Genomic DNA, 22203 nt, shown 5'->3' with positions numbered 1-22203 from the left:
GCTGAAGTGTGTGAGATGCTCAGGGCAGTGCCTGGCCTGTAGGAGGCGCTGTGCCGGCTGTACAGTCTGGACTGTTGAGATGCTGGCTTGATTCCCACCTATGATAAGAATGAATTAGGTCAGTGGTTCTCAGAGCGTGATTCCTGGACCAGCAGTCTCTGCATCAGCGAGGGGTTTGTGAGCAGTGCAGATACTCAGACCCCTCCCCAGACTTAGAGTCAGATCGTCGTGGGTGGGGCCCAGCCCCTCTTTTTAACAAGCCCTCTAGGAGATTCTGATGCACACTTAAGAGTAAGGAGCATGGAGTTCGTGTTTAACTGCACCTAAAGTAATTTCTCTTCCTTAAATAGCAACTAACAGCGTAATCCTGGTCACTGTTTCTTGAGGGCACTTTCAGGGATTTTTGAGTATGGTTTTTGCCTTGCACGGTGACTTTTGAACTTAATCCCCATGTAAAAGTGGCTCTGTCATATTATATTTTCTACTCCTCATCCTGTTATTATTATTAGGCTGTGCAAGACTAAATTGTGGACTAACGCCTGATGCCGAGAGCCTGACTTCCGAAAGGAAGCTTTTTTTTTTTTCTTCCAGGCACCTAGCCCCTTGCACTAGGATACAAACCCATTTTCTCCACTGGCTTTGCTGCCCTCTGCCTCCTTTGACAGAGGTGGGAAGGGCCCTCAGTCTTCACTCTCCTCCCCTGCAGATTCACCGGCTGGCTGCACGGTGCATCCAGAAGAACATGGCTGTGTTCCTGGCGGTCAAGGACTGGCCGTGGTGGCAGCTCCTTGGTTCCTTGCGGCCTCTGCTGAGTGTCACCATTGGGGAGGCTCAGCTCCGAGCCAAGGAGGTGGGTCCGTGGCCGGCAGGGTGCTGGGTGGCCCATCCCCTCCCCCACCTTAGTGCTTGCATCCCAACTAGTGCCCCCAGCCCTGGAAATTCTTGATCTAGGAATGCTCCACCCAGCAGCCCTTGCTGCCCCCTTCCAGATGTCCCTCTGCTCCCATGCACACACGTGCCCAGCTCTTCCTAGGCTAGCGGGTGCTGGTTAGACACCCTCGCTTCCCCAGTGTGTGAACGCTTACTGCTTATCTAGAGAGACTCGAGGGTGGTGGAGTCTTCGCATCCTAAGTCTTAACCTCTTACTCTCCCTCCTACCCGATTAGCACCCACCTGACACAGGTAACTGTTTTGACTGGTTTCTGGTTTACCCTGCCTATTGTTTCTTTCTGCAGAGATTAGCAAATACAGGCATACTTGGGAGATATTGCAGATTTGGTTCCAGACCGCCAAATTAAAGTGGGTATCACACTAAACCGAGTCACACAAATTTATTGGCTTCTCAGTGCCTATAAGTTACGTTGACACTCTACTGTAGTCTATTAAGTGTGCAATAGCACTGTGTCTAAAAGCAATGTACATACCTTAATTAAAAAATAATGCTGTTGGAGAAAGTCGCCAATAGACTTGCTAAACACAGGCTTGCCTCCAACCTCAAATTTGTAAAAAAATGCCATATGTGTAAAGCACAGTAAAGCCAAGCACAATGAAAGAGGTGTGCGTTTACACACACACACACACACACACATACACTCACTCCACTTAACTAAAACTTCCTATCTTTCTTACACAAATAGTAGCATACTGCATATTCCTCTGCAACTTGCGTTTTTCACTCAAAAACATATTTGAGAATCATGCCGTGTCCATTTTCTTGGATTTTCTTTTTAAAAAAAGTTTAATTGAAACACGTTTGACCTATAACACTATAAATTTAAGGTGCACAGCATGTTAATGGGATAACATTTATATATTGTCATATGATTGCCATTTTTGTAGACACCTTCCCTATTCTCTTTTTGTGGCTACGTAGTACTCCTTTGTGTGTCTGTTTCATAGCTCCCCACACTGGCCTGCAGTGGGTGGATGTGTAGGTTGCTCCTAATGGTGGTGGTGTGAGCCTGGTGCTGAGCCGCTGGGCAGGAGAGTGATAATCCGGGAGCATGAAGAGCCAAGCACCCCATCTCACTCGGGCACCCAGACTCGGGACCAGCACTGGTCCTGTTCTGAGAACTTGTGTTCAGTCCCTAGCCTGGGCTGGCGTGGACCAGACTTGTATGAGCACAGAGACATTGATACTCGGAAATGGTCAAAGAAAAAGTCCCTCAGAAGCGCTTAGCATCAGGGCATCATCACAGATAGGCTGGCTAAATAACCTGCTTCTTTCCCAGTCTTAATGCACATGGAAGCTAACCCCCTGGTCCAGAGTGGCTTCCGTTAAGGTGTTTGTTTTTGCAGGAGGAGCTTACAACGCTGAGACAGAAGCTAGAAAAGTCGGAGAAGTCTCGGAATGAACTCCGGCAGAACACAGACCTGCTAGAGAGCAAGGTACCCCCATCCCTCCTGTGTGGGGTCCTTGTGCAGGGGGAGGTCTGTTGACGGGGAAGATGATGATGAGCCTGGCCTTGCACCATCTGCCTTCAGGCCTCCTCAGAGTAACCCTGTGAAGTGTGGGCTGTGACTGTCCCCACTTTATAGAGGAGGAAACTGAGGCTCTGGGATTTTAGCTACCTTCCAGAGACACACAACCGGCAAGTATAGAGCGGAGAGTCAAACCCATGTCATCTGGCTCCAAAGGGAAGAATTTCTTACGTTTGACTCAAAGAAGCACAAATCTCAGAGGGGAAATGACCAGTGTGACCCCAGTGAAGTAATCAACTTCTAATTGTCAAAGCACAAAATACTTGAAGATGAAATTTGCACACGTGTAACTGGCAAAGAGTACCCAGAATATGTAAAGAACTTCCTCACATCAATGGGAAAAGGGAAACACTGCAGTTAAAGAAAAAGGGCAAAAATTAGGAATTGGCAGTTCCCAGGAGGGGAACTCTTATTCCAAGGGTTCAGATGATCAGGAATTCAAATGGCCAATAAACTCATGAAAAGATGCTCAATGAACTAGCAATCAGGAAATGTGAATTAACACCACGGCACGTATCATTTCACACTTCAGACAGGCAATTATCTCTGAAAGTCACAGCTGCCTGTACCCTGTGACCCAGCAGTTCCACTCCTAGGTCCACGAGCTGGAGAATCTTTCCCACATATAAATGAAAAGATGAGACGCTTACAGCAGCAGCATTTGTCATGGTGAAGAAAAGTAAACACCCCAATGGGAATCTACTGACAGGGTTGGGGAACACATTTTGTTAATACTGAAAGTTGAATTACCAAGGTGAAAATGAATGAGGAGGCAGGCAAACTATGGTTCATATAGGGCAAGTCCATTTCACCACCTGTTCTTTGTAAATAAAGTTTTATTGGCACACAGCCACAGCCATTCATTTGTGTTTAGTCCCCATGCTTTCATACCACAAAAGCAGAGTTGAGTGATGGTGACAGAGACTGAAAATATTTACTCTCTGACTCTTTATAGAGGTTTCCTGATCCTTCAAGTAGAGATAGATGAACAAACACAGATTGCCCTTGAAAACATAACACTGAAGGAAAATGATTAACGTACAAAAGAATACCTGAAATATGTTACAGTACGTATTTTAAAAGTGTGTACAATAATACTGTACATTGATTGGAGCATACACTTATATAGTTACAGTTGGGTGTTCATGAGAATAGTAATTCCAGATTCAGCGTAGTAGTCATCTCTGAGGGATGGAAGGGGACACGTGATTGGGGTGTGTGTGACTGCATGCTGGCCTCTTCTTTCTTTAACTGGATATTGAGCTCATGGGCTGGGGGTGAAGTCTTGAACCAGATGACCCTGCCCTCAAGGCAGCAATCACAAATGACAGATTTCTACACATATTCATACAGTATAACGTGGGACGTGGTCAGTGAGCTGTGGGTAGGCCAAGAAAGAGCTGTTCAAGGAAAGCTGACTGGTTCACTCACCTCTCAGAGCTGGGACTAGGGTGAGGGTTATGAGGCAGTTGTCTCAGGCACAATTTAAAGGGCCGCCAAAAAACCCTGCAAGATAAATAATACTTAATACAGTATCTTTTAAAATGTAAATGAATTAAAAAAATCCATGATGGGCAAAATATCAAAATTTTAAATAAATGCAGGCTTCGTCGACCAGAATAGGGGTGAGGTGAGCGTTGGTGCACTCTACATAGTAGGATCCTGTCTGTCTTTGAAATTTTGATATTTTATTCATCACAGATTTTTGGCATTAATTTTTATTTTCTTGAAGATTGCATTCATGTTTTTAATTTATCTTGACTTCTGAAGGTTTTGACGCTCCCTTAGATTTTGCACCCCCGGTGAGTACTTGACTCAGCCTCAGCTGTCTTTTCCCAGGAAGCTCTGGGTACCTCACAGGGTTCTGCTGAAGTTCACATACAGCTGCTTTATTCCCTTATTCAACACATAATGTATGGGTACCTCCCAGGTGTCAGGCATCTGACTGGACCCCTTGGATACAGGTTGGGACAAGGCCAAGTCCCTGTCCTCACAAAGCCTCCAGGCCAATAGAGGGAGACAGACCACAAGTAAATAAATGTGCAGACTAGTTTCAGATTGTAGAGTGTTGCAGGTAGTAAGTGGAGGGGGGTTGAGTGAGGGCTAATGTTGCCTAAGAGGTCAAGGGAGATGTCTGACTTTACAGCCGAGTGATTTGATGTCCCCATCTATGTGCAGTTCCAAAGGAAGAGTAGAAATAGCAGGTGCAAAGGTCCTGGGGGCAACGTGGGGGTGATACCTGTCAGTCCAGAGCAAAACTAGAGTTTTCTACACCTGCGAGGCTGTGGGAGTATTTTCCGGATGGCATTGCTTGGTTGGGTTGCTGGGTAATGGTGACTGAGTAGATTCACCATCAGGCCAGCAGAGCACGTGCTGCTTCCTACGTTCACAACCTGAACTGAACCTGGCTGGTCACGTGGAGATGTGGAATGAAGTCGGGGTGGGAGGGGGCTGTCTCTTTCCCCTCCTCATTCTCTCTGTGATTGTGTCCACCCTCGCCACTGAGGGTCCTCTGTCTGCTCACTCCATGCCCACCCCCACAGTCAGGAAGGAGGCAGGGCTCCTGGAAGGGGGAGGGTCACATCTGTGCATATTGTCAGGGGAAGCTGGGCTGGGATGCTCACCCTGAGCCTGTGCCCTCCTGCGGACAGGACTGTAAGGAGAGGAAATGACACACAAGTGCCTTACTTTCTCAGTGGAGTCCCTGGAGAGCCAGCAGCCTGACCCCTCTTACTGGAAGTAGCAATGAGTAGAGCAGCAGAAGCGAAAATCGGAGAGCTGTGCGCTATTGGAAATATCAGTGACTTCCTGGTAGAAATTCCTTCCCTCTGAGCTGACGTTTGACACAGTGATTCATCACGAGCTGTCAGGTTGGACTTGGGAGTTTGCGATGCATCAGCTGCTGGGGGAACTTGGCAAGAGGGATGAGGTGAACATCTTTGGCATCCAGAGCTACAGCTTGTGGGACACTGGGAGGAGGGGAGCAGGAAGCCAGGCTTCCGAGAGCTGAACCAAGGACATAAGTGTCGGCACCTGCGGAATATCCCACCCAGGCTCTTGTTGTCTTTGTGTCACACGTGGTTGCAAAAAGATGCATGGAGCCTTGGAAAAATAAGATAAAATTTAAAAGCTAAGAAAATCAGAGCAAAGGGAAATAAGAGTTGAAGAGTATACAAAACCAGGGAGAGCGTTAGAATATAGAAATCTACCACTGGCCTCAGACTCACTCTCACTTCACGGCCTTTGCACGTGCTGTTCCCTCTGTCTGGGACATTTCCCTCTGCCCTCTTCACCTGGCTCATGTCTCATCATCCCTTTTTTCTTCATTCAGGTGGCACTTTCTCCAAGAAGTCTTCCTTGACCATCTGAGGGTGGATTAGGCCCCCACTATAGGCTACAAGCTAGGCTGTGAGACCCCAGGGGCAGGGCTATGTCTTACTCATCACGTCAGCCCAGCCCCCCGGTGCAGAAGAGACACAGAATGAGTGAGCAGAACCATTAACAGTGGGCTGAAAATTTGACACCAAACCTTCTAGTGACCAAAGCAGAGAGGAAAGCAGGATATTCTGTAGACACAGAATATGTCTCGGTTAAACTCTCTCTCTCTCTCTCACACACACACACACACACACACACACGTTGCTTGAGAAAAGAACAACTTTTCAGGGTACTGAGCTATTAAAGAAGTTTTCTCCCATGAATCCTCATGGAAAGGCCACCAAAGGCACTCAGTGGTACTCACAGCAGATACAAGAGGGCTTCTGTGGGAATGCCTCTGATAGCACCGTCTTGAACTGGAAGAATTCAGCCAGGGTCAGAGCAGGGCTTTATCCAGGAAGCACCTCTAAGGACTGAGTGTTATGGTTTCTGCCTCTTCCTCCCTAGCTCCTCCGCTTTCCCCTCCTCTTTTTCCTCCTGTTCCTCCTTTCCTTCCTTCCTTTTTAAACTTTATATTAAGGCCCAACATACAAAAAAGTGCACATATCTCAAGTGTGCAGCTTAATGAATTTTCACAAAGTGGACACTCCAATGTGACCAGCACCCAGAGTGAGACACAGATCATTCCCCGCTTCCCCCGATTCCACCTCCATGCCCCCTTTCAGCCACTGCCTTCCACCAGTAACCACCAAACTCAACGTATAATGTCATTAGTTTTTCCCTCTGTTTTTGAACTTGATCTAAATTCATCAGATATGTGTGCTCATTTGTCTGGTTTCCTTCATTTGCCGTTGTCTGTGACATTTCATTCACGTTGTGGTATGTGATTGTGGGCCGTTCACTCTGTTGTACAGTATTCCATTTGGTACAGAGACCACTGTTTTCCCTTCTACTCTAAGTGACTATTAGGGTTTTTTTTTTGAACTGTTATGAACAAACTTGCTGTCAACGTTCTGATACGTGTGTTTCAGCGCACAGCTCATGCTTTTCTGTTCAGAGCCAGGAGCACCTAGGAATGGAATTGCTGGGTTTTAAGTTGTTTCTGTGTCTAGTTTTCATAGATAGTACTTAGCAGTTTACTACAGTGTTTATCAGTTTGTGCTCCCATGGCCGGGTGAGGTTCTGCCTGCTCCGTGTCTTTACCGGCGCCGGGTATTCTCTGTCTTTCTCATTTAGCGATTTTGGTGGCTATGCGGTTTTCTCACGTGATTTTAATTCGCACCTCTTCACATGTTTTTGGCTTTTGGTCATCCACGTTAGCAAGGTGGTCTTTTAAGCCTTTTCTGCTGCTTTTCTTGTTGATTTGTAGCAATTCTTTATATGCTGTGGGTGTAAGGTCAGTTTAATACAAGTAGTACAGATATCTTCCATTCTGTGGCTTGCCTTCTTTGGTGTGGTGATTTGAAGTGTTTTCTGAAGTCCACGTCTCTTCAGACTGGCCGAAGGGCGAAGAAGAGGTCAAAGGTTTCCACAACTCCCAAACCTGCATCATTTATGGTAATGCACTCTTTTGGTTTCGTTCTGTGTTTTTATCGATTCTCAGATGCGCATTATTTTCCACCCTTGTACATCTTTGGGATTGGGCTGCACCTAACAGTCAGTGGCCTCTCACACTAAAAACTGGCCACACTTTCAGATGTTCTGTAACGTGCCTCTTGCAATCAGTGGCAGCTCAGATGGAGTGAAAGGTAGCATGTTGGGGCCCAAGTAAGATCCTACTTGAAGAAAGGGCTGTAAGTCCCTCTCTGCCCAGCTGCCTCCCCCCTCCCCCTAAAGCTACTGTTGATTTGTGTTGGTTGCTTTTGCACTTTAAAGAGCATCCGAATCACCCAGAGGAGCTGTTAACCCTGTAGCCTCCTTGGTCCCATCTCTCAAGGGTTTGACTCCAGTGGGAATCTTGGAGGTGGGGGTCCTTCAGTGCTTCTTCAACAAGCCTCGTGATGACCCTGATGGAGGGGTTGTGCTGTGGTAGAGCTGTGGTTTTCGTCCAGGGAAGTGTGTCTGAACTGTGCTTTTACTCATCTTGGGAAAGGTTATCGGGGATCTGAGCGTCCTTGAATGTAAGAGCCAAGGGCCGAGTAGGGCCAGGATTTGTGGGTGCCCCATGTGGGGTTTTTGAGGGCAGGGCCGGCAGGCCGTAGGTACTCCCATCGTGAATGGCAAGTGACAGTGACAAGGAACCCCATGTGTGCTCAGCATTTAACGTTCATCAGACCTCTGTTGCCCACTGTTCTCCCAAACCGCACGTGGTGCCTGCACACAGGATATGTTATTTTCCTTTGACTTTATGCAAAATGTACAGAACATCCATTCATTTTTATCCCTTTCTCTCTGGCAGACCCTTAGGGTCATTGTCCCTAAGTAGAAAGAGGGTTTCTGACTATTTGGCTAAGTGGCGGATCCAGGGAGGTTTTCAGAATTAGTTCTGGTTAACTGATCGTAGAGTAATCTGCGAAGGACCCTTCTGGGTTTGCTGACTGGGCTCTGCCCCTCGTTAAATTGGCTTTCATTCTGCATTCACCTAATCACTCTGGGCATTGTACTCAACCCTTACCTCAGGGACAAAGCCCCTGGACCCCAAAAGGTAGGAAGGGAGAGGGCTTTGTGGAGACAGGGGAGGGTCAGGGGCTTCTATCTCTGAGAAAAGCATTTGTCATTTCCCCAGTATGGAAGGACTGATCATCCTTTGGGCTTCAGACTTGGATTCTGTGGAACTCAAAATTAATGTATTAAATCAATTTTGTGCTCCCTCTTCTCAGGCCAATTAGCACAAATTAAATTTCACACTAATTGGCCAAGGCAGAGAGAACACAGTCCCGGTGTTTGGAATCAATGCTGATCTCAGAGATGGGGAGTCAGGTGGGGCATGATCAGGGAGTGTGGCTGGGGGGGGTGTGTGTGACCAGGGGCGTGGCTGGGGGGCACTCCTGGACGGCACTGGCCTATATTCCGTGGTCTTTGCAAGTGATCACTTTTCCAGCTTGAATATTTTTGCATGCCTATAGGCATGTCTAACCCACCTAAAGCCAAGCAAGGCCAAAATTAGGAGACAATCCTGTCTCTGTGGTCGTAGTTCTTAAACTCTGTCGTGCAGACAAATCGCCTTGGAGTGTGTTGAAATTCAGATTCCTGCATCCCACCTCAGAGATTATGGTTTGGGGGATGTGAGGATCCTGGAATTTTATAATAACCATCCAAGGTCATCGCAGTGAATACTCTAAAGACAACAGTGCAAGGAATAGCAAGGAAGCGACCCTGCCAAGGCAGCCAGGAGCACCTGGGGAGGGCCTCTTCTTCTTTAACTGGCTTCAGTACTTGTATCTGACAGATCTGGGGTCCCATCCACGCTCTGCCCGTTTACCTGCTGTGTGACTTCCCAACACTCCCCTTGAGCCTCGGTTTTTCTGTTTCTGTTGAAATCTCCGTTCGGCCTGGGCAGTCACTGCTATGGTCAGCTAGATGGGAGGGAAGCGGATGGGCTGCAGGAGGGGAAAAGGTGAGGAGCGGGGACTGGATGGAGCAGCCCCAGCTCAGTTTATTTTTTGAACTATTTTTTAAAAATGTTTATTTTGTTTTATGTCTTTTTCTGATGGCAAAAGCGGTTAAGGAAGTCAACAGGACAGAAATGGCATTACAGGGAAATTGGAGTCCTTTGTGAGTCCACCCTTCTAGGTGGAAAAAAAAGAAATCCCTATTAACACTTTGGGAGTGCCTTTTTCTGTGCAGGTACAAACAAAAATGGGAACATGGCAAATGTTCTATTCTGCAACTTTGCTTTTTCCCTTTGGCAATATGCCTTGGGGATTTTTTATGTCAGAATATGTAGATATGCATCCTCCTTCTTCATGGGGCAGCTGAGTGGTTTCTGAGACAGCCTGTGAGCGTAGTACTGATGGAGATGAGCTTGGAGGGGCAGCTTCATCCATGCTGAAAGGGCCACCCAGTGTCCGTGTGAGAGCAGCCCGCAGTCCCCACCCCTCAGTGCCACGCAGATGGTCTGATGGGAGGGTGTGGCATTCAGACATCTTTATGTGCAAGATTCGTGGCCTAGTATGGGAACACCAGGGGAACAGTAGACATCGCCCAATTCAATACATTTTACAGCTTGGGTGACCACAGCCCCAGAGAGGAGGAGCCTCGTCCAAGGTCACACCGTATGTTAATTATCACATCTGAACTTGAACCCTGTACCTTGCCTCTATTTTTTTCCCCTTTTTCTTCCCTCCGGACTTTAGCCACTGCCTCGCGTAAGGGGTAGCCTCAGTTTCATGAGGACTCTTCTGTGCAAGGTCATTTCTGAGCCTCTTGGTCATAAACAGTCCACTCATACGTTTCTCTCCTCACATCCTTAAACCTGGAAGGCTGTATTCTGCAGCAGTCAGACCACAGAAGTGCTGACCTATCTAATGCTTGAGGTTGGTCAGTTATTTTGAAGAAAAAAGAAGTCAGGCAAGTGGAAATTCATTTAAAAATAAACATTTTTATTTTTAATTTTAAACACGTCTACTGTAACTGCCTGAGATAGGACCACAGCCTTTTGAGGTTGAGCTTCTGACTCAAGATCTACTTCCTTTTTTAAACCATACCCCTAACACACAACTGTATGATTTCCAGTCTTGATTTCTTTAAAGCGGAGCAAATGGCAAAGCAATTTGAATGCAGAGGCCTAAATTTTTACTTCTAGTTTTTCTTTATAGTTTTTGCACCTACACCTATTTGACAGAATTAAGAAGAGACTTACCTGTATTCATTCCTTCCAAAGCATTCAGCCTAGTTTTCATGAGAACTCTCTGTCCAGTCATGTTTTACAGGTTTATAGAACAGCTAATGGAATAGGTAATTGTGGCACAAACTGGTTGAGAACACACACAGTCGATGCTGGGTGTGCACGGCCATCAACTGGTAGAGGCAGATAGACCCAGGGGAATCACAGAGTGGTTTCCTGGCTGAGAGCATCCCTGGGTGGTGGGCTGTCTGTGAGTGTGTCTTACTGAGGGGGCCTGTGGGCTGGTCCAGTGAGATGGCTCACTGAAGGATGGCTAAGCAGAGTTTCCACTAGAATGACTATTTTTTTTAAATGGAGGTACTGGGGATTGAACCCAGGACCTCATGCATGCTAAGCATGGGCTCTACCACTGAACTACACCCACCCCCTAGAATAACTATTTTTAAATTGAGCGCTTACTACTTGCTAAGCACCGTGCTAAGTGGGTTATCTCACTTAAGTCTTAAAGCAGTTCTATCAGTTATCCCCCACCCATGTAAGCATCAGAGCATCACAGAGGCATCCTGTGTGGTTCAGAGTCACACAGCTAGCGAGTGTTGGACCCAGAATTCTAACACACGAGACCAGTAAAATTCTGATGTCCATGCTCTGAACCTCTTCCTTACATGGAAGGGTTGCCTTGTTGTGAGAACCAGTGATTGGTCCCAGGGTGGTCCTGTGGAGCATGTGAGGGGAGAAGGGGTGGCAGCCCCAACGAGTAACCCTGCTTGAACCTTCCCCATCCCAGATTGCTGAGTTAACCACAGAGCTGGCCGATGAGCGCTTCAAAGGGGACATGGCCTGCCAGGTGCTGGAAAGTGAGCGGGCAGAGTGGCTGCGGGCCTCCCGGGAGGTCCAGGAGCTAAAGGTACGTGGTCAGGGGTGGTGGGGTGGGGGTGTTGGGCCTGCTCCACTCTGCTTACATCTGGAATGCACAGGCTGACTCCTATGCTCAGTCCTGGAGGACATTTGGGTCTTCCTAAGTCTTGACCTTGAAGGTGTCCTGAGTGAAGACTGTGCAGGGGGTAGGTGGATGGCCCTGGTTTGGAGGCAGCCTGGGTGATACGGCCAGCCCAGGCCTCTGTCTTGCTCCGGTTTGAAACTTTGAGGCCTCTCTTCCAGAGCAAGTATGAGCAAGTCCAGAAGAGCTTGAGAGAAGTGGAGAAGCATTTGGAAGAAGCCCAGCAGAAAATTCAGTTGAATGATTTGGAAAGGAGTCGCACTGGAGGAGGTGAGTTGAGGGGACCTGTGGGATTAGACACTGGTGGAAAAAGCTATCCTTTTCTCCCTTCCTTCTTCCCTTCCTTTCATTCATTCATTCATTCATTCTTATACATGGAGTGCTTATCATCATCAGCATGCAACACTGCATGAGGGGCTGAGATGTTGGCAGAGAACAGGATCAGTCCTTGCCTTCTTGGAACTGACAGTCTAGTGGGACAAGCAGACACTGAACAGATAATCCAGCAATGTCCCAAATAAATTATCAGTGGGACAGGTGCTATTTATTAATAATGCCAAAAAATATTTTAAAAAATATTGGTGCTATGGGTGGGCAAGGCACTCTTACATTTATATTTTTAGTATAAATTTTGAGGAAGGCAGTTCAGTGGTTAACAAGTGAAATCTACAAAATCCCCTTTCCAGATTTGAGTCTAGACTCCATTGCTTGTTAGATGGGTGGCTTTGGGCAAAGACATGGTTTTACCTTAATTTTCTCATCTTTTTAATGGCTATAGCCATAGGTGATTAGTGGAAAGAGTTCAGCCTCGTGTGTGGTACAGAATGCTGCCTGTTAGGTATTTCTTCATTATTTCTAATATTACTAACAGTGGGATCATTATTCCTGCTCATCGCCTGTGGAGCAGGACTACTCCTGTCCCCATTTCACAGTGATGCCAGGCACTTAGCAGTTTTTGAACGGATGGAGAGAAGGGGAGAGGACCCCTGAACTGCCCAATGAGAGATGTACTCAGAGGAGCCAGGAATTCCTGGTGGTGCCCGCCTTAGATGCTGCCTGGAGACTTCTGTCTCATGGCTGAATGGGCAGGATGACATCTCTGTCAACTCCGCTCCCCAATCCAAATAAGTCAGCCGAGGAGGGTTCCCAGTGTGTCTGTCAGCTTTTATAAAACGCTGACATCAGCCCGTCAGCGCCCCCAGAGAACTCATGTCCTAGAAACGTCAGGTTCACTGAGAGGAACGGAGGTCAGGAGGGGACGGGAAAGAGGCGGGGCACGTTTGCTGTCTCCTCCACTCTTGTTACCCTCTCATCCTGGCTGCCCCCAGGGTAGGCATTTACCAGGGATGTTAACCCAGAGGAGTCCGAGATTCTCAGATACAGGAGACCCAACAGGGTGGGGTCCCTGCAAGGAGTGGGGAATGAGTGTGCACAAAACCAGCTCAGTTTCCCCTGAAGAATGTCAGCCCGGTTCCGTCCTGACTGTGATTCATGTCTGAATGACACTCCCTGTCCAGTTTTCTCCCGAGGAAGGATCTGGGAGTCTATTGAGGGGGAGATGTGCTTAGTAGCTCATGAGCACATTAGTCACGGTGTTCTCCAGCCTTCCAGCTTGGGGTGCCTATTCTAGGAAGCCAATCCACAAATACTTTGTTTTTCATTATGAAAGTAATACATACTCATTAGAGAAAATTTCTAAAATACAGGAAAGTTGAAAGAAGCAATAAAACACTGTAATCACACCACTGCAGTGCCACCACAGCCTCCTCTGATAATCAAGCTGGAGGATAAATCATGAAAAATGTCTATGTTTTTTCCACTCAGCATGATTAAGTATGTAAAGAGCCTTTTACGGTCTGCATCCAGCAGTGAGCTGGACTCTGGGGGTGGGAGGTCACAGGAGAATTTTAGTTGGGCCCTGCTGTCAAGAAGCTTGCAGTACAGATGGGGAAATCAGACAAACCCAGGAGAGATGTGAGTGTGTAATGAAGGGCTCCTTATACGGACTGATTAGGGATGGCGCCCACGGAGAGGGAGGTTGGAGGCGGGGGTCAACCTCGAAGAATGGAGGACAGCGTCCTCATGTGTTCGAGTGGCCCGCTCATACCCTTTGCTCTGTAGCCAAGCACAGCACGAGGTACATGGGAAGCCACAGAAATATTTTCTGCTGCTTCTTGCTTTTGAGGCTATGCTCTTTGCTACTTGAGATTTTTTTTCCCAGAAGGGAGAGAGAATTCTTTTCCTACCATAATATTATTCACCTTGATGGAAACTTGAACAAGCTCTGAGTTCTTACAGTTATATCATCCTTCTGTTTGGGTTCGTTATGTGAGCATCCGTATTGGGGTGATCTCCTGCAAGACCTCAGTCCTACCATCCATCCATTTATCCATACATCCATGTACCCACCTATCTGCACCCTCACATCCATCCGTCCATCTGTCCAGCAAAAGTTATGGAGCATTTATGACTCGTTAGGCATTGTAGTAAGTCCTGCAGACACAGTCATGAACAAAACAAGGGTTTGCTGCTCTTCAGAGTTTGAGTCCTCTTCTGGGTTACCTTAACCTTCCTTTTTGAGAGTCCCGATCGTGCTAGGTTGCAGCTGTCTTTTACATGTTCGTCTCCACCACTAGGTACTTCTGGAAGACGGAATCGTTTCTTACTCATTTTCCTTTGTGCCTGGTATAGAGCAGTATACTCAGTGAGTGAGTGGATGGAAGGCAGGTGAAACAACGGATGGTGGATGGATGGTCGGACAGATGGATGGAGAGATGGATGGTCTTTGCCTTAAACTGTCCATTTGTGCAGTGTTTTCCATTCTCCAGTACCTTAAAGGACATTATTCTGATATTCAAATAGTCAAAAGCTATCAAAGCCTAATCTGTCCTATTTCTAGTTTCAGCCAGTTTTTTAATCACATCAGCAATTTTTTTAGATTTTTACCAAATCAAGGTATTGTTCCATTATCACATAGAGATATCTTGTGACCAACATCTCTATTGCTCTGCACTTAATAGACACTTAAATTACTGCTCATTGATTTATTTGTTCATCAGTTCAGCCAACAGTCACTGATTACATACTCTGTCACCCAGTGTGGTTGGCCACTAGGGTGACTCTAATTGGAGAACTTGTATTACCATGTATGGGGAAACTACTTACGCAGGTTGGGAACCCTTCTAGAGGGTAGAGGATCCACAAATGACTAAAACAGCTCCCCTGCCCTCAAACATAGTGGAATTTCCTTGGAGGGGGAGGGAGAAAGGTATGTGCACACCTGTAGAGAAATTGAACAAAGCAAAACAGCCAAGCTTAAAAAGTGAGCAGTCAGTACCTTTAGACAGCTGGAGGTGGTCGGGCAGCTGCCTGAAGGAAGTGGTGTTTGTAAATTGAGTTTAAGGTGGGGTTTCCTAATCTAAAGTCCAAGGTTGAGCCTTAAGAATTCAAATTAACATGGTGAAATTGTGCACTAAAAGCTGAGAGCACAGTGGGGAGCACCCTCACTCACCGAGCCTCCATCCTGGCCTCTCTGACTCTGTTGAGCAGCAGACGAGTGGCAGATGCGCTTCGACTGTGCTCAGATGGAGAACGAGTTCCTCAGAAAGCGTCTCCAACAGTCGGAGGAGAGGCTGGACTCAGAGCTGGCGTCTCGGAAGGAGCTGGAGCAGAAGGTGAGAGACGGGATAGTCTGGGTCACAAAAGCACTCCACCGTTCAGGGTGTTGGTCCAGCCAGGGAAGGGAGAGAGGGCATCCCCCACTTGACATGTCCCCACCTCCACTGATACTGCAGATGCAGGTTGCTGCTGCCCAGGGGGAATGGTTTCTCAGCATGCGTGTGTTCTCCACTGCAGTCCAGAGAACATGAACGTGAGTGCAGGATAGCTGAGTTCCAGTTCCCTTTCCACTTTGACCTTTGGGGCCTCAGATGTCTCATCTATAAAGTGATTATATCACCTCTTAAAATTGTCAAATGGTGTCCATTCCCACAGCCTCTCTTCTAACTTGCCACCTCCATCTCTCATCTAGACCCCAGCAGCAGCCTCCTAACTGGTCTCCTTGCCTCCAGCCTCTCCTCTCACCCACCTGCCGCGCTGCAGCCAAAGGCTCTTTCAGAGTCTCTCTCAGGTGGTCCTGTTAGCACAGGTTATGCTGACTCTCACTGGGGATCGTTCCCCTGTGTGCTCTCTCGGTTTTGACTGTGAGCTCATCTTTAACAGGTCCCTCTACTCCCGCACACTAGCCCAAGTCGTCTGCACTGTGGGTGTTCCTTTTTTTCCCTTGTGACCATCATGGTGAGATTTTTTTGTGTACTTAGCTTTTTTTTTTTTTATTGTGAGTTAATCGTATTTTAAAAATTTTAAAAACTTTTTTATTGATTGTGAAGGGAGTCCTGTGTCTAAAGGGTTGCAGTTGTGTTCCTTGAGAAGAAACACTTCCATGCTTTTTTTTCCTGCAGCAGCCCCCAAGGTTATGCTAAATTCTGCCTTTCAGACTTTTGCCACGTGTGCGAAGTGTCAGTTTGAGCTCTAAACCCACCTGAGGCACAGACCTAGGGTTATGATTTCTTATGGGAATCCTTTCCCCCCTTCCCAGAGCCATGATGGCAGCAAGCATCCTGACCACTTTCTGGGCCATGAGTGGAGCTTTTCCTGCTCACTGAGGGGCAGCTCTCTGAGCTTTCTGGCTCAGTGCAAGGGTCTTCATTCCAGACTCCCACCTTCCATGGGCCCAAGGCCTCGTCTCCTGTCTCTCTCGGGCATTTGAACACAGCCTGTATCCTTAGGGGTATTTCTGCATCTTTCTGCTGTTCCGATCCTCTTGTCATAGGGTCAGCATCTACATTCTTGTTCCTGTTTTGTGTCCTCTGTGTTTATGACATCTCCCAGTTTCCCTTTCTTTCTTGAGAGTGCAGCTGGACATTACAAATATATTATATCTTTCTCTAGCATTTCTAGATGAATGTAGTGATAGCTTTACCTCTTTGACTATTTTGCTTTGCCTCCAGCTACCCCTACTCTACGATCTAACCTGTCTGCAGTGTAACCCGTGGTGTGCTGGTAAACTGGCACTCTGAAAACAGACAGACAAACACCCTGATGTGTAGTGTTTTCCAGTTGCCAGTTTCTGGGGTGTAAATGTTCCCACCATGGCCAGTTTCCAGCTGTGTTGGATGTGGCTGGATGTGGAACTGGGAAGAGATGTGCAGCGTCAGCTCTCATAAGCCAGTCTGCCACAGCTCCAGCACGCCGCAGCATCCACCCAGCTCGGTTGTTTAGGCTCAGAGCAAAATTGAGAGAAAGGTGCAGAGATTTCCCATCTGCCCCCAACCCCCACACATGCATAGTCTCCCCCATGATCAGAGTCCCAGAGTGGGACATTTGGTTACAGTTGATGAACCCTCATTGACACATCATTGGAGACCATAGTTTACATTAGGGTTTATTCTTGATGTTATATATTTTATGGGTTGGGGAAATGTGTAATGAGATATACCCATCATTATAGTTTTCCTTCGTAATAGATTCACTGCCCTGGAAAATCCTCTGTGCTCCAGTAATTCATCCCACCTCCCCCAGCCCCTGGCAACCACCGATGTTTTTACTGTCTCCATAGTTTTGCTTTTTCCAGAAGTATATGGTTGGAATCAGACCATATGCAGTCTTTTCAGATTGGCTTCTTTCGCTTAGTGATATGCATTTAAGGTTCCTCCATGTCTTTTCATGGCTTGATAGCCCATTTCTTTTTAGTGCTGAATAATAGTCCACTGTCTGGAGCTGTCACATGTGTCATTTATCCATTCACCCATCGAAGGACCTCTTTGTTGCTTCCATGTTTTGGCAGTTGTGAATAGAGTCACAGGAACATCCATGTGCAGGTTTTAACGTGGGCATGAGTCTTCAGTACCTTTGTGTAAATTCCAAGGTGCATGGTTACTGGATCATATGTTAAGACTGTGTTTAGTTTCGTAAGAAACCGCTAAACTGTCCCCCAAAGTGGCTGTGCCCTTTTGCATTCCCACCAGCAATGAGTGAGTGTTCCTGTTGCTCTGCTTCCTTGTGAGCGTTTGGTGGTGTCAGTGCTCCAGATTTTAGTCATTCTGGTAAGTGTGTAGTGGTGTCTCGTTGTTTTAATTTGCATTTCCCTGGTGACACGTGATGTGGAGCGTCTTTTCATATTCTCATTCATCATCTACAGTCTTCTTTGGTAAAGTGTTAAGGTCTTTGGCCTATTTTTTAATTGAGTTGTTTGTTTTCTTATTGTTGAGTTTTAAAAGTTCTTTGTATATTTTGGGTAACTTCTTCCTCAGATACGTCTTTTGCAAGTATTTTCTCCCTGTCTGTGGCTTGTCTTTTTATTCTTTATGGTATCGTTTTTTGCAGAGCAGAAATTTTAAATGAAGTCCAGCTTATAAAGTCATCCTTCCGAGGGTCATGTCCTTGATGTCGTATCTGAAAAGTCATTGCCAAACCCAAGGTCATCAGGGTTTTCTTCTACATCACCTTCTAGGAGCTTTATAGTTTTGCATTTTACTTTAAGGTCTCTGATCCATTTTGAGTTAATTTTTGTGTAAGGTCTGTGTCTAGATTCATTTCTTTGCCTGCGGATGAGATGACCAGTTGGTCCAGTGCCATTTCTGGAAAAGACTGTCTTTGCTGCATTGTACAGCATCTTCCCCTTTGTGAAGCATCAAATGATGTGTCTCTGTGGGTCTATTTCTGGACTCTATTCTGTCCGTTGCACTGGTTTGTTTTTCTCCTTCCAAAAAGCCTTATTCTCACCTCTGGGCCTTTGCAAATGCTGTTTCCACTTCCTAGAGCACTTTCTTTCTCTGTCCTATCTCAGTATCTCCAACTAGCCTTAAGATCTCAGCTTAAGTGTCCTTTCCTCCAGAGTCTCCCCTGACACAGACTGGGTTGAGTGTCCCTGAATTATTTCCCCAAATATAAGCCTCATCCTGCTGTATTGTAACCATCTGCTTATTTCTTGGTCTTCCCACATAAGAGGTAAGCACAGTGAGAGCTGAGGTCTTATTTGCCTATCCCACTACTGTATATGTATCGCCTCACTGTGAGGGGAAAGTATCATGTAATGAGCTTGTAGAGGTGGGCCACGAGGAGATCCCATGATATTTTATGAACAATGAAAGTGAGGCTGGGTGGTGATGATTTTAGTGGTCACTTCCAAGATGGACCTTTTGTGGTCCTCAGGAGTCATCTTCAGTTGCAGATAACCAGGGAGGGACAACCGCCCGCAAACAGCTCAGTTCTTTAATAACAAATTATAACGTCAGGTCAGTCTCCCCAAGGAAGAGGGGATATTCATGCTACATTAAAAACTAATAAAACTGCAACCTTTTCTGAGCAGCAGAATATTAGAAAACATCCCATTTGCCTTCAAATACTGAATTTAGAATTACAGGCTTCATTAACTCAGCATTTTGCTTATTTAAAGCGATTCTTTAATGAGGCCATTTCTTCAAAGCGAGTGTGCTGAGTTGCCCTCTCTCCCAGATCTAAACTAGGACATTTGGGAGGGTGTTTTCTGGAGGAAGATCCAAGAGTCTTTGCTTTTGTGTTTGTTTACAGTGTGTGTGTTCCTGCGTAAGTCAGCCCATCTAAAGGGCCACAGACTGCCCGGACCTTTAGTGCCTGTCTCTTGGTTTCCAGTCAGATGTTCTCCATGTGCCATTCTGGCTGCTTCATGGCCAGTCATCACATGTCTCCCCAGGTTCTGCCTGCTGATGGGGATGTTAATTACACATGGTACTTGGGGCTGTGCTCAGGGCTGTCGAGTTGAGGCAGGGTGTGTAGAGCATCTGTGGGCACGTTGGCAGGAGGATCACTAAGGAAAATTGATACCCCTAAGGGAATGATAGACACCCCCCCCCATTTTATCCCTGAGCAAAATGAAGCTCAGAGGAATTGCTGCCCCAAGGTGACACACACAGAAAGTGGTCCAGACAGGGTCTCCCCAGCCCCAGTGGCCGTTCTCTTTCCATTATACTCACACTGGGAACGGCAGTGGTTTGAAATAAAGAGTAGGAGGCCTATTCAGCACCAGCAGAGTAGGGTGACTCATTCTGTTCCTCCCACAGCTCGGGGAGCTGCAGACTGCTTACGAGGGGGCCAAGAAGATGGCCCACCAGCTGAAGAGGAAGTGCCGCCATCTGACCTGTGACCTGGAGGACACCCGCTTCCTGCTGGAGAGCCAGCAAAGCCGGAACCACGAGCTTGAGAAGAAGCAGAAGAAGTGAGTCGTGTTCCACATCGTCGCCTGGGTACCCAGATGGGCTGCCTTGGTGCTGGGGTCCACTGGGGTCTGCAGATTCTCTTCCTAAGCCCCTTTGCTTCTGTCAGGGCTCTCCATCCATGGAGCTTAATCTCCTTGTTGTGTCCCAGTTTTCCTCCCTCTCCCCTCACGCCTTATTCCTGTATGGGTCCCCCAAGGATGCAGCAAGAAATAATTCTTTTCTGTTACCCAGTCTCAGCTCTACCACCAACTGACCATGTGACCTTGGGGAACTTTCGTGGCCTCTCTGGGCCCCAGAAGTGGGCCCCGTTTTGCAAGTGAAAAGTTTGTTACGAAAAGTTTCTTATGGAGGGCAGAGAGCGCCTCGCATGGTGGGTAGGAGCAGAAGTGCTGGTCCAAGTCCCAGCTGTGCCTCTTTCCAGTTGTGTGACCTTGGATAAGTCATTCCACCCGTCTCAGCCTGATTCTCACCCTTAGGTGGAGTGCCCCCTTGTGGTGAAGATGAGATGATACAGTTGGTATATTCAACAGGATTCAATTCTGGTTCCTGTCCCCACTGTCAAAAATGAGGCCAAAAAATTGAGTCACTGCCCTTTTCACTTAGGGTTTAGACCCACAGACCATGTGAGCAATTCTGGCAGGAACTGGACTTTGTGCACGAAAACAGGCTGGTCTTGACTGTGCACACTGGCTCCCGTGCTTGCCTTCTGGACGGTTTCCCCAGTGGTGGCACCTTGACCCAAACTCAGGTTCACACTCACAGGCTTCCTTATGCAACCTTACCTCCTGTGATGGTTTCGTCCCTGGACTCTTTGGCTGGGTCAGGTTCTTCAGCTCACTGGGTGAGGGCAAAGTTATGCCAGGTGAGCCAGATAAGCCCTAATGGAAACTTCCTAGGAGGCAAATAGATGAAACACAGCCTCTTTAAGAAGGTCCAGGATAAATACACAGGAAAGCCTCACTATGTGTGTCAGGACGTGGTGCTGCTGAGGGGGCCTCTGTTCTGAGACATAGCAGGCCGAGTTACATTTCCATGGGAGTGGCACAGATTTTGAACTTGGTCTGCATTAAATTATTTCTCTCATTTATCTTTGAGCTTTCCTGAGCTGACTTCTTCATTTGGAAAAAGTTCTTTGGGGGGTTATTAGCCTGCCCCCCAAAATGAAAGAAGTTTATTCTCTTCTTATTGAGATCTGACTCTAGTTCCTTTTCTACCCCCTGGTGGATGCTCTGGTAGTGGGGAAGATGGCTCTGTCCCACCTTGGTCATTTCCTGTGTGACCTTGTCAAATGGGACCACCTCTCTGGTCCAGACAGTGGCTGATGTTTCAGGTCAGTCCTGGGCCTTAAGCAGGTTGCCTGCTGCTGAAGAATGGCTCAGACAGACCCCACCTGGAAATTGAGAGGCGGGCCCCATCATCCCTCAGGTTTCTGCCAGCTGTGACGGTCCTGGTCCTTATCTATGGGTTCCTCTCCTGTTCTGAGGGTCCTTAAGCAGGGTTTCAGCTTTCCGATGGGTCAGTGGCAGATTGGGGGCATTCTGCCCTTGGACTTTATGCAGCCAGAAAATTCCATCTCTGGTCTTTCCCTGATGGACTTCCTCGGGCAGAGTCTCTCTTTCCAGTCTCTGAAGAGCCTCCCCACTTCCTCACCCTTAAATCTCTTCTTCCAAGACTCCCCTGTCCTGTGATGCCCTCCGCTCCACTAACGTCTCTTGGCAGAAGCCACTTCATGTTTTAATGCTAATTACAAATAGCGGCCATTATGCTTCTAGGCCGACTGGAATTTTAGCAGGGAGCCTGTGAGGGCAGTAGAAGTCTCTTTCTGAAGGCGGAAATGCAGGCAGAATGCCTACAGTGAGGGAGAGATCTAGAAGTTAGTGGTACTTCCTCATACCTCTTTCAGTTTAATCAGGTTGTAGGTGCAGCTGCCTCCTCAGTTTGCTGGGCTCTGGATGGAGTGACATCTCCACGCTGATAGAATTTTCTGCCCTTACCATGGCTTCTAAGTTCAGAGTGGTTCCATTTGGGATTGGCGTCTTACTGCCATGGTTACACAAAGCTCAGTTCCGAGGGTGATGGAGCTGTCAGTGCTGGAGTGATGAGAGGCTGGACCCCAGGCCCACTGCTAGTGGGGTGAAGGGTGTGAGTGAGTCCATCTGTCCTCAGGCAGTTGATTGTTCAGTGTGTCTGAAAGTCAGGGTCTGTAGGAGCCATTCTTTAGCATCAGGTGCCCATTAAAGACTCCTCTAAGACATCAGTGCTGGCTGGCCCCCACTGTCTTTCCCTTCCTGTCCCAGGGCATG

General features: G+C 47.3%; 1 protein-coding gene and 1 long non-coding RNA gene across 2 annotated transcripts in view; one reads left to right on the top strand and one right to left on the bottom strand.

Moving 5' to 3' along the window:
• MYO18B (myosin XVIIIB) overlaps window positions 1-22203 on the top strand; it is a 203042-nt gene that overhangs the window by 82372 nt on the left and 98467 nt on the right. Inside the window, exons 23-28 of the mRNA XM_072952829.1 lie at window positions 707-850; window positions 2299-2388; window positions 11433-11552; window positions 11807-11915; window positions 15195-15319; window positions 19745-19899. Of these exons, the coding sequence (XP_072808930.1) occupies window positions 707-850; window positions 2299-2388; window positions 11433-11552; window positions 11807-11915; window positions 15195-15319; window positions 19745-19899 (743 nt within the window). The remainder of the gene's footprint in view (window positions 1-706; window positions 851-2298; window positions 2389-11432; window positions 11553-11806; window positions 11916-15194; window positions 15320-19744; window positions 19900-22203) is intronic.
• Window positions 3412-5577, bottom strand: LOC140690860 (uncharacterized). The gene is made up of 2 exons (XR_012066192.1): window positions 5106-5577; window positions 3412-3987 (listed from the first exon to the last, which is right to left on the bottom strand). It is a non-coding gene; the product is annotated as an uncharacterized lncRNA (long non-coding RNA).

The sequence above is a fragment of the Vicugna pacos genome, chromosome 32, assembly GCF_048564905.1.
Source record: "Vicugna pacos chromosome 32, VicPac4, whole genome shotgun sequence".
NCBI lineage: Eukaryota > Metazoa > Chordata > Mammalia > Artiodactyla > Camelidae > Vicugna > Vicugna pacos.
This window is presented reverse-complemented; position numbering and strand designations above follow the sequence as displayed.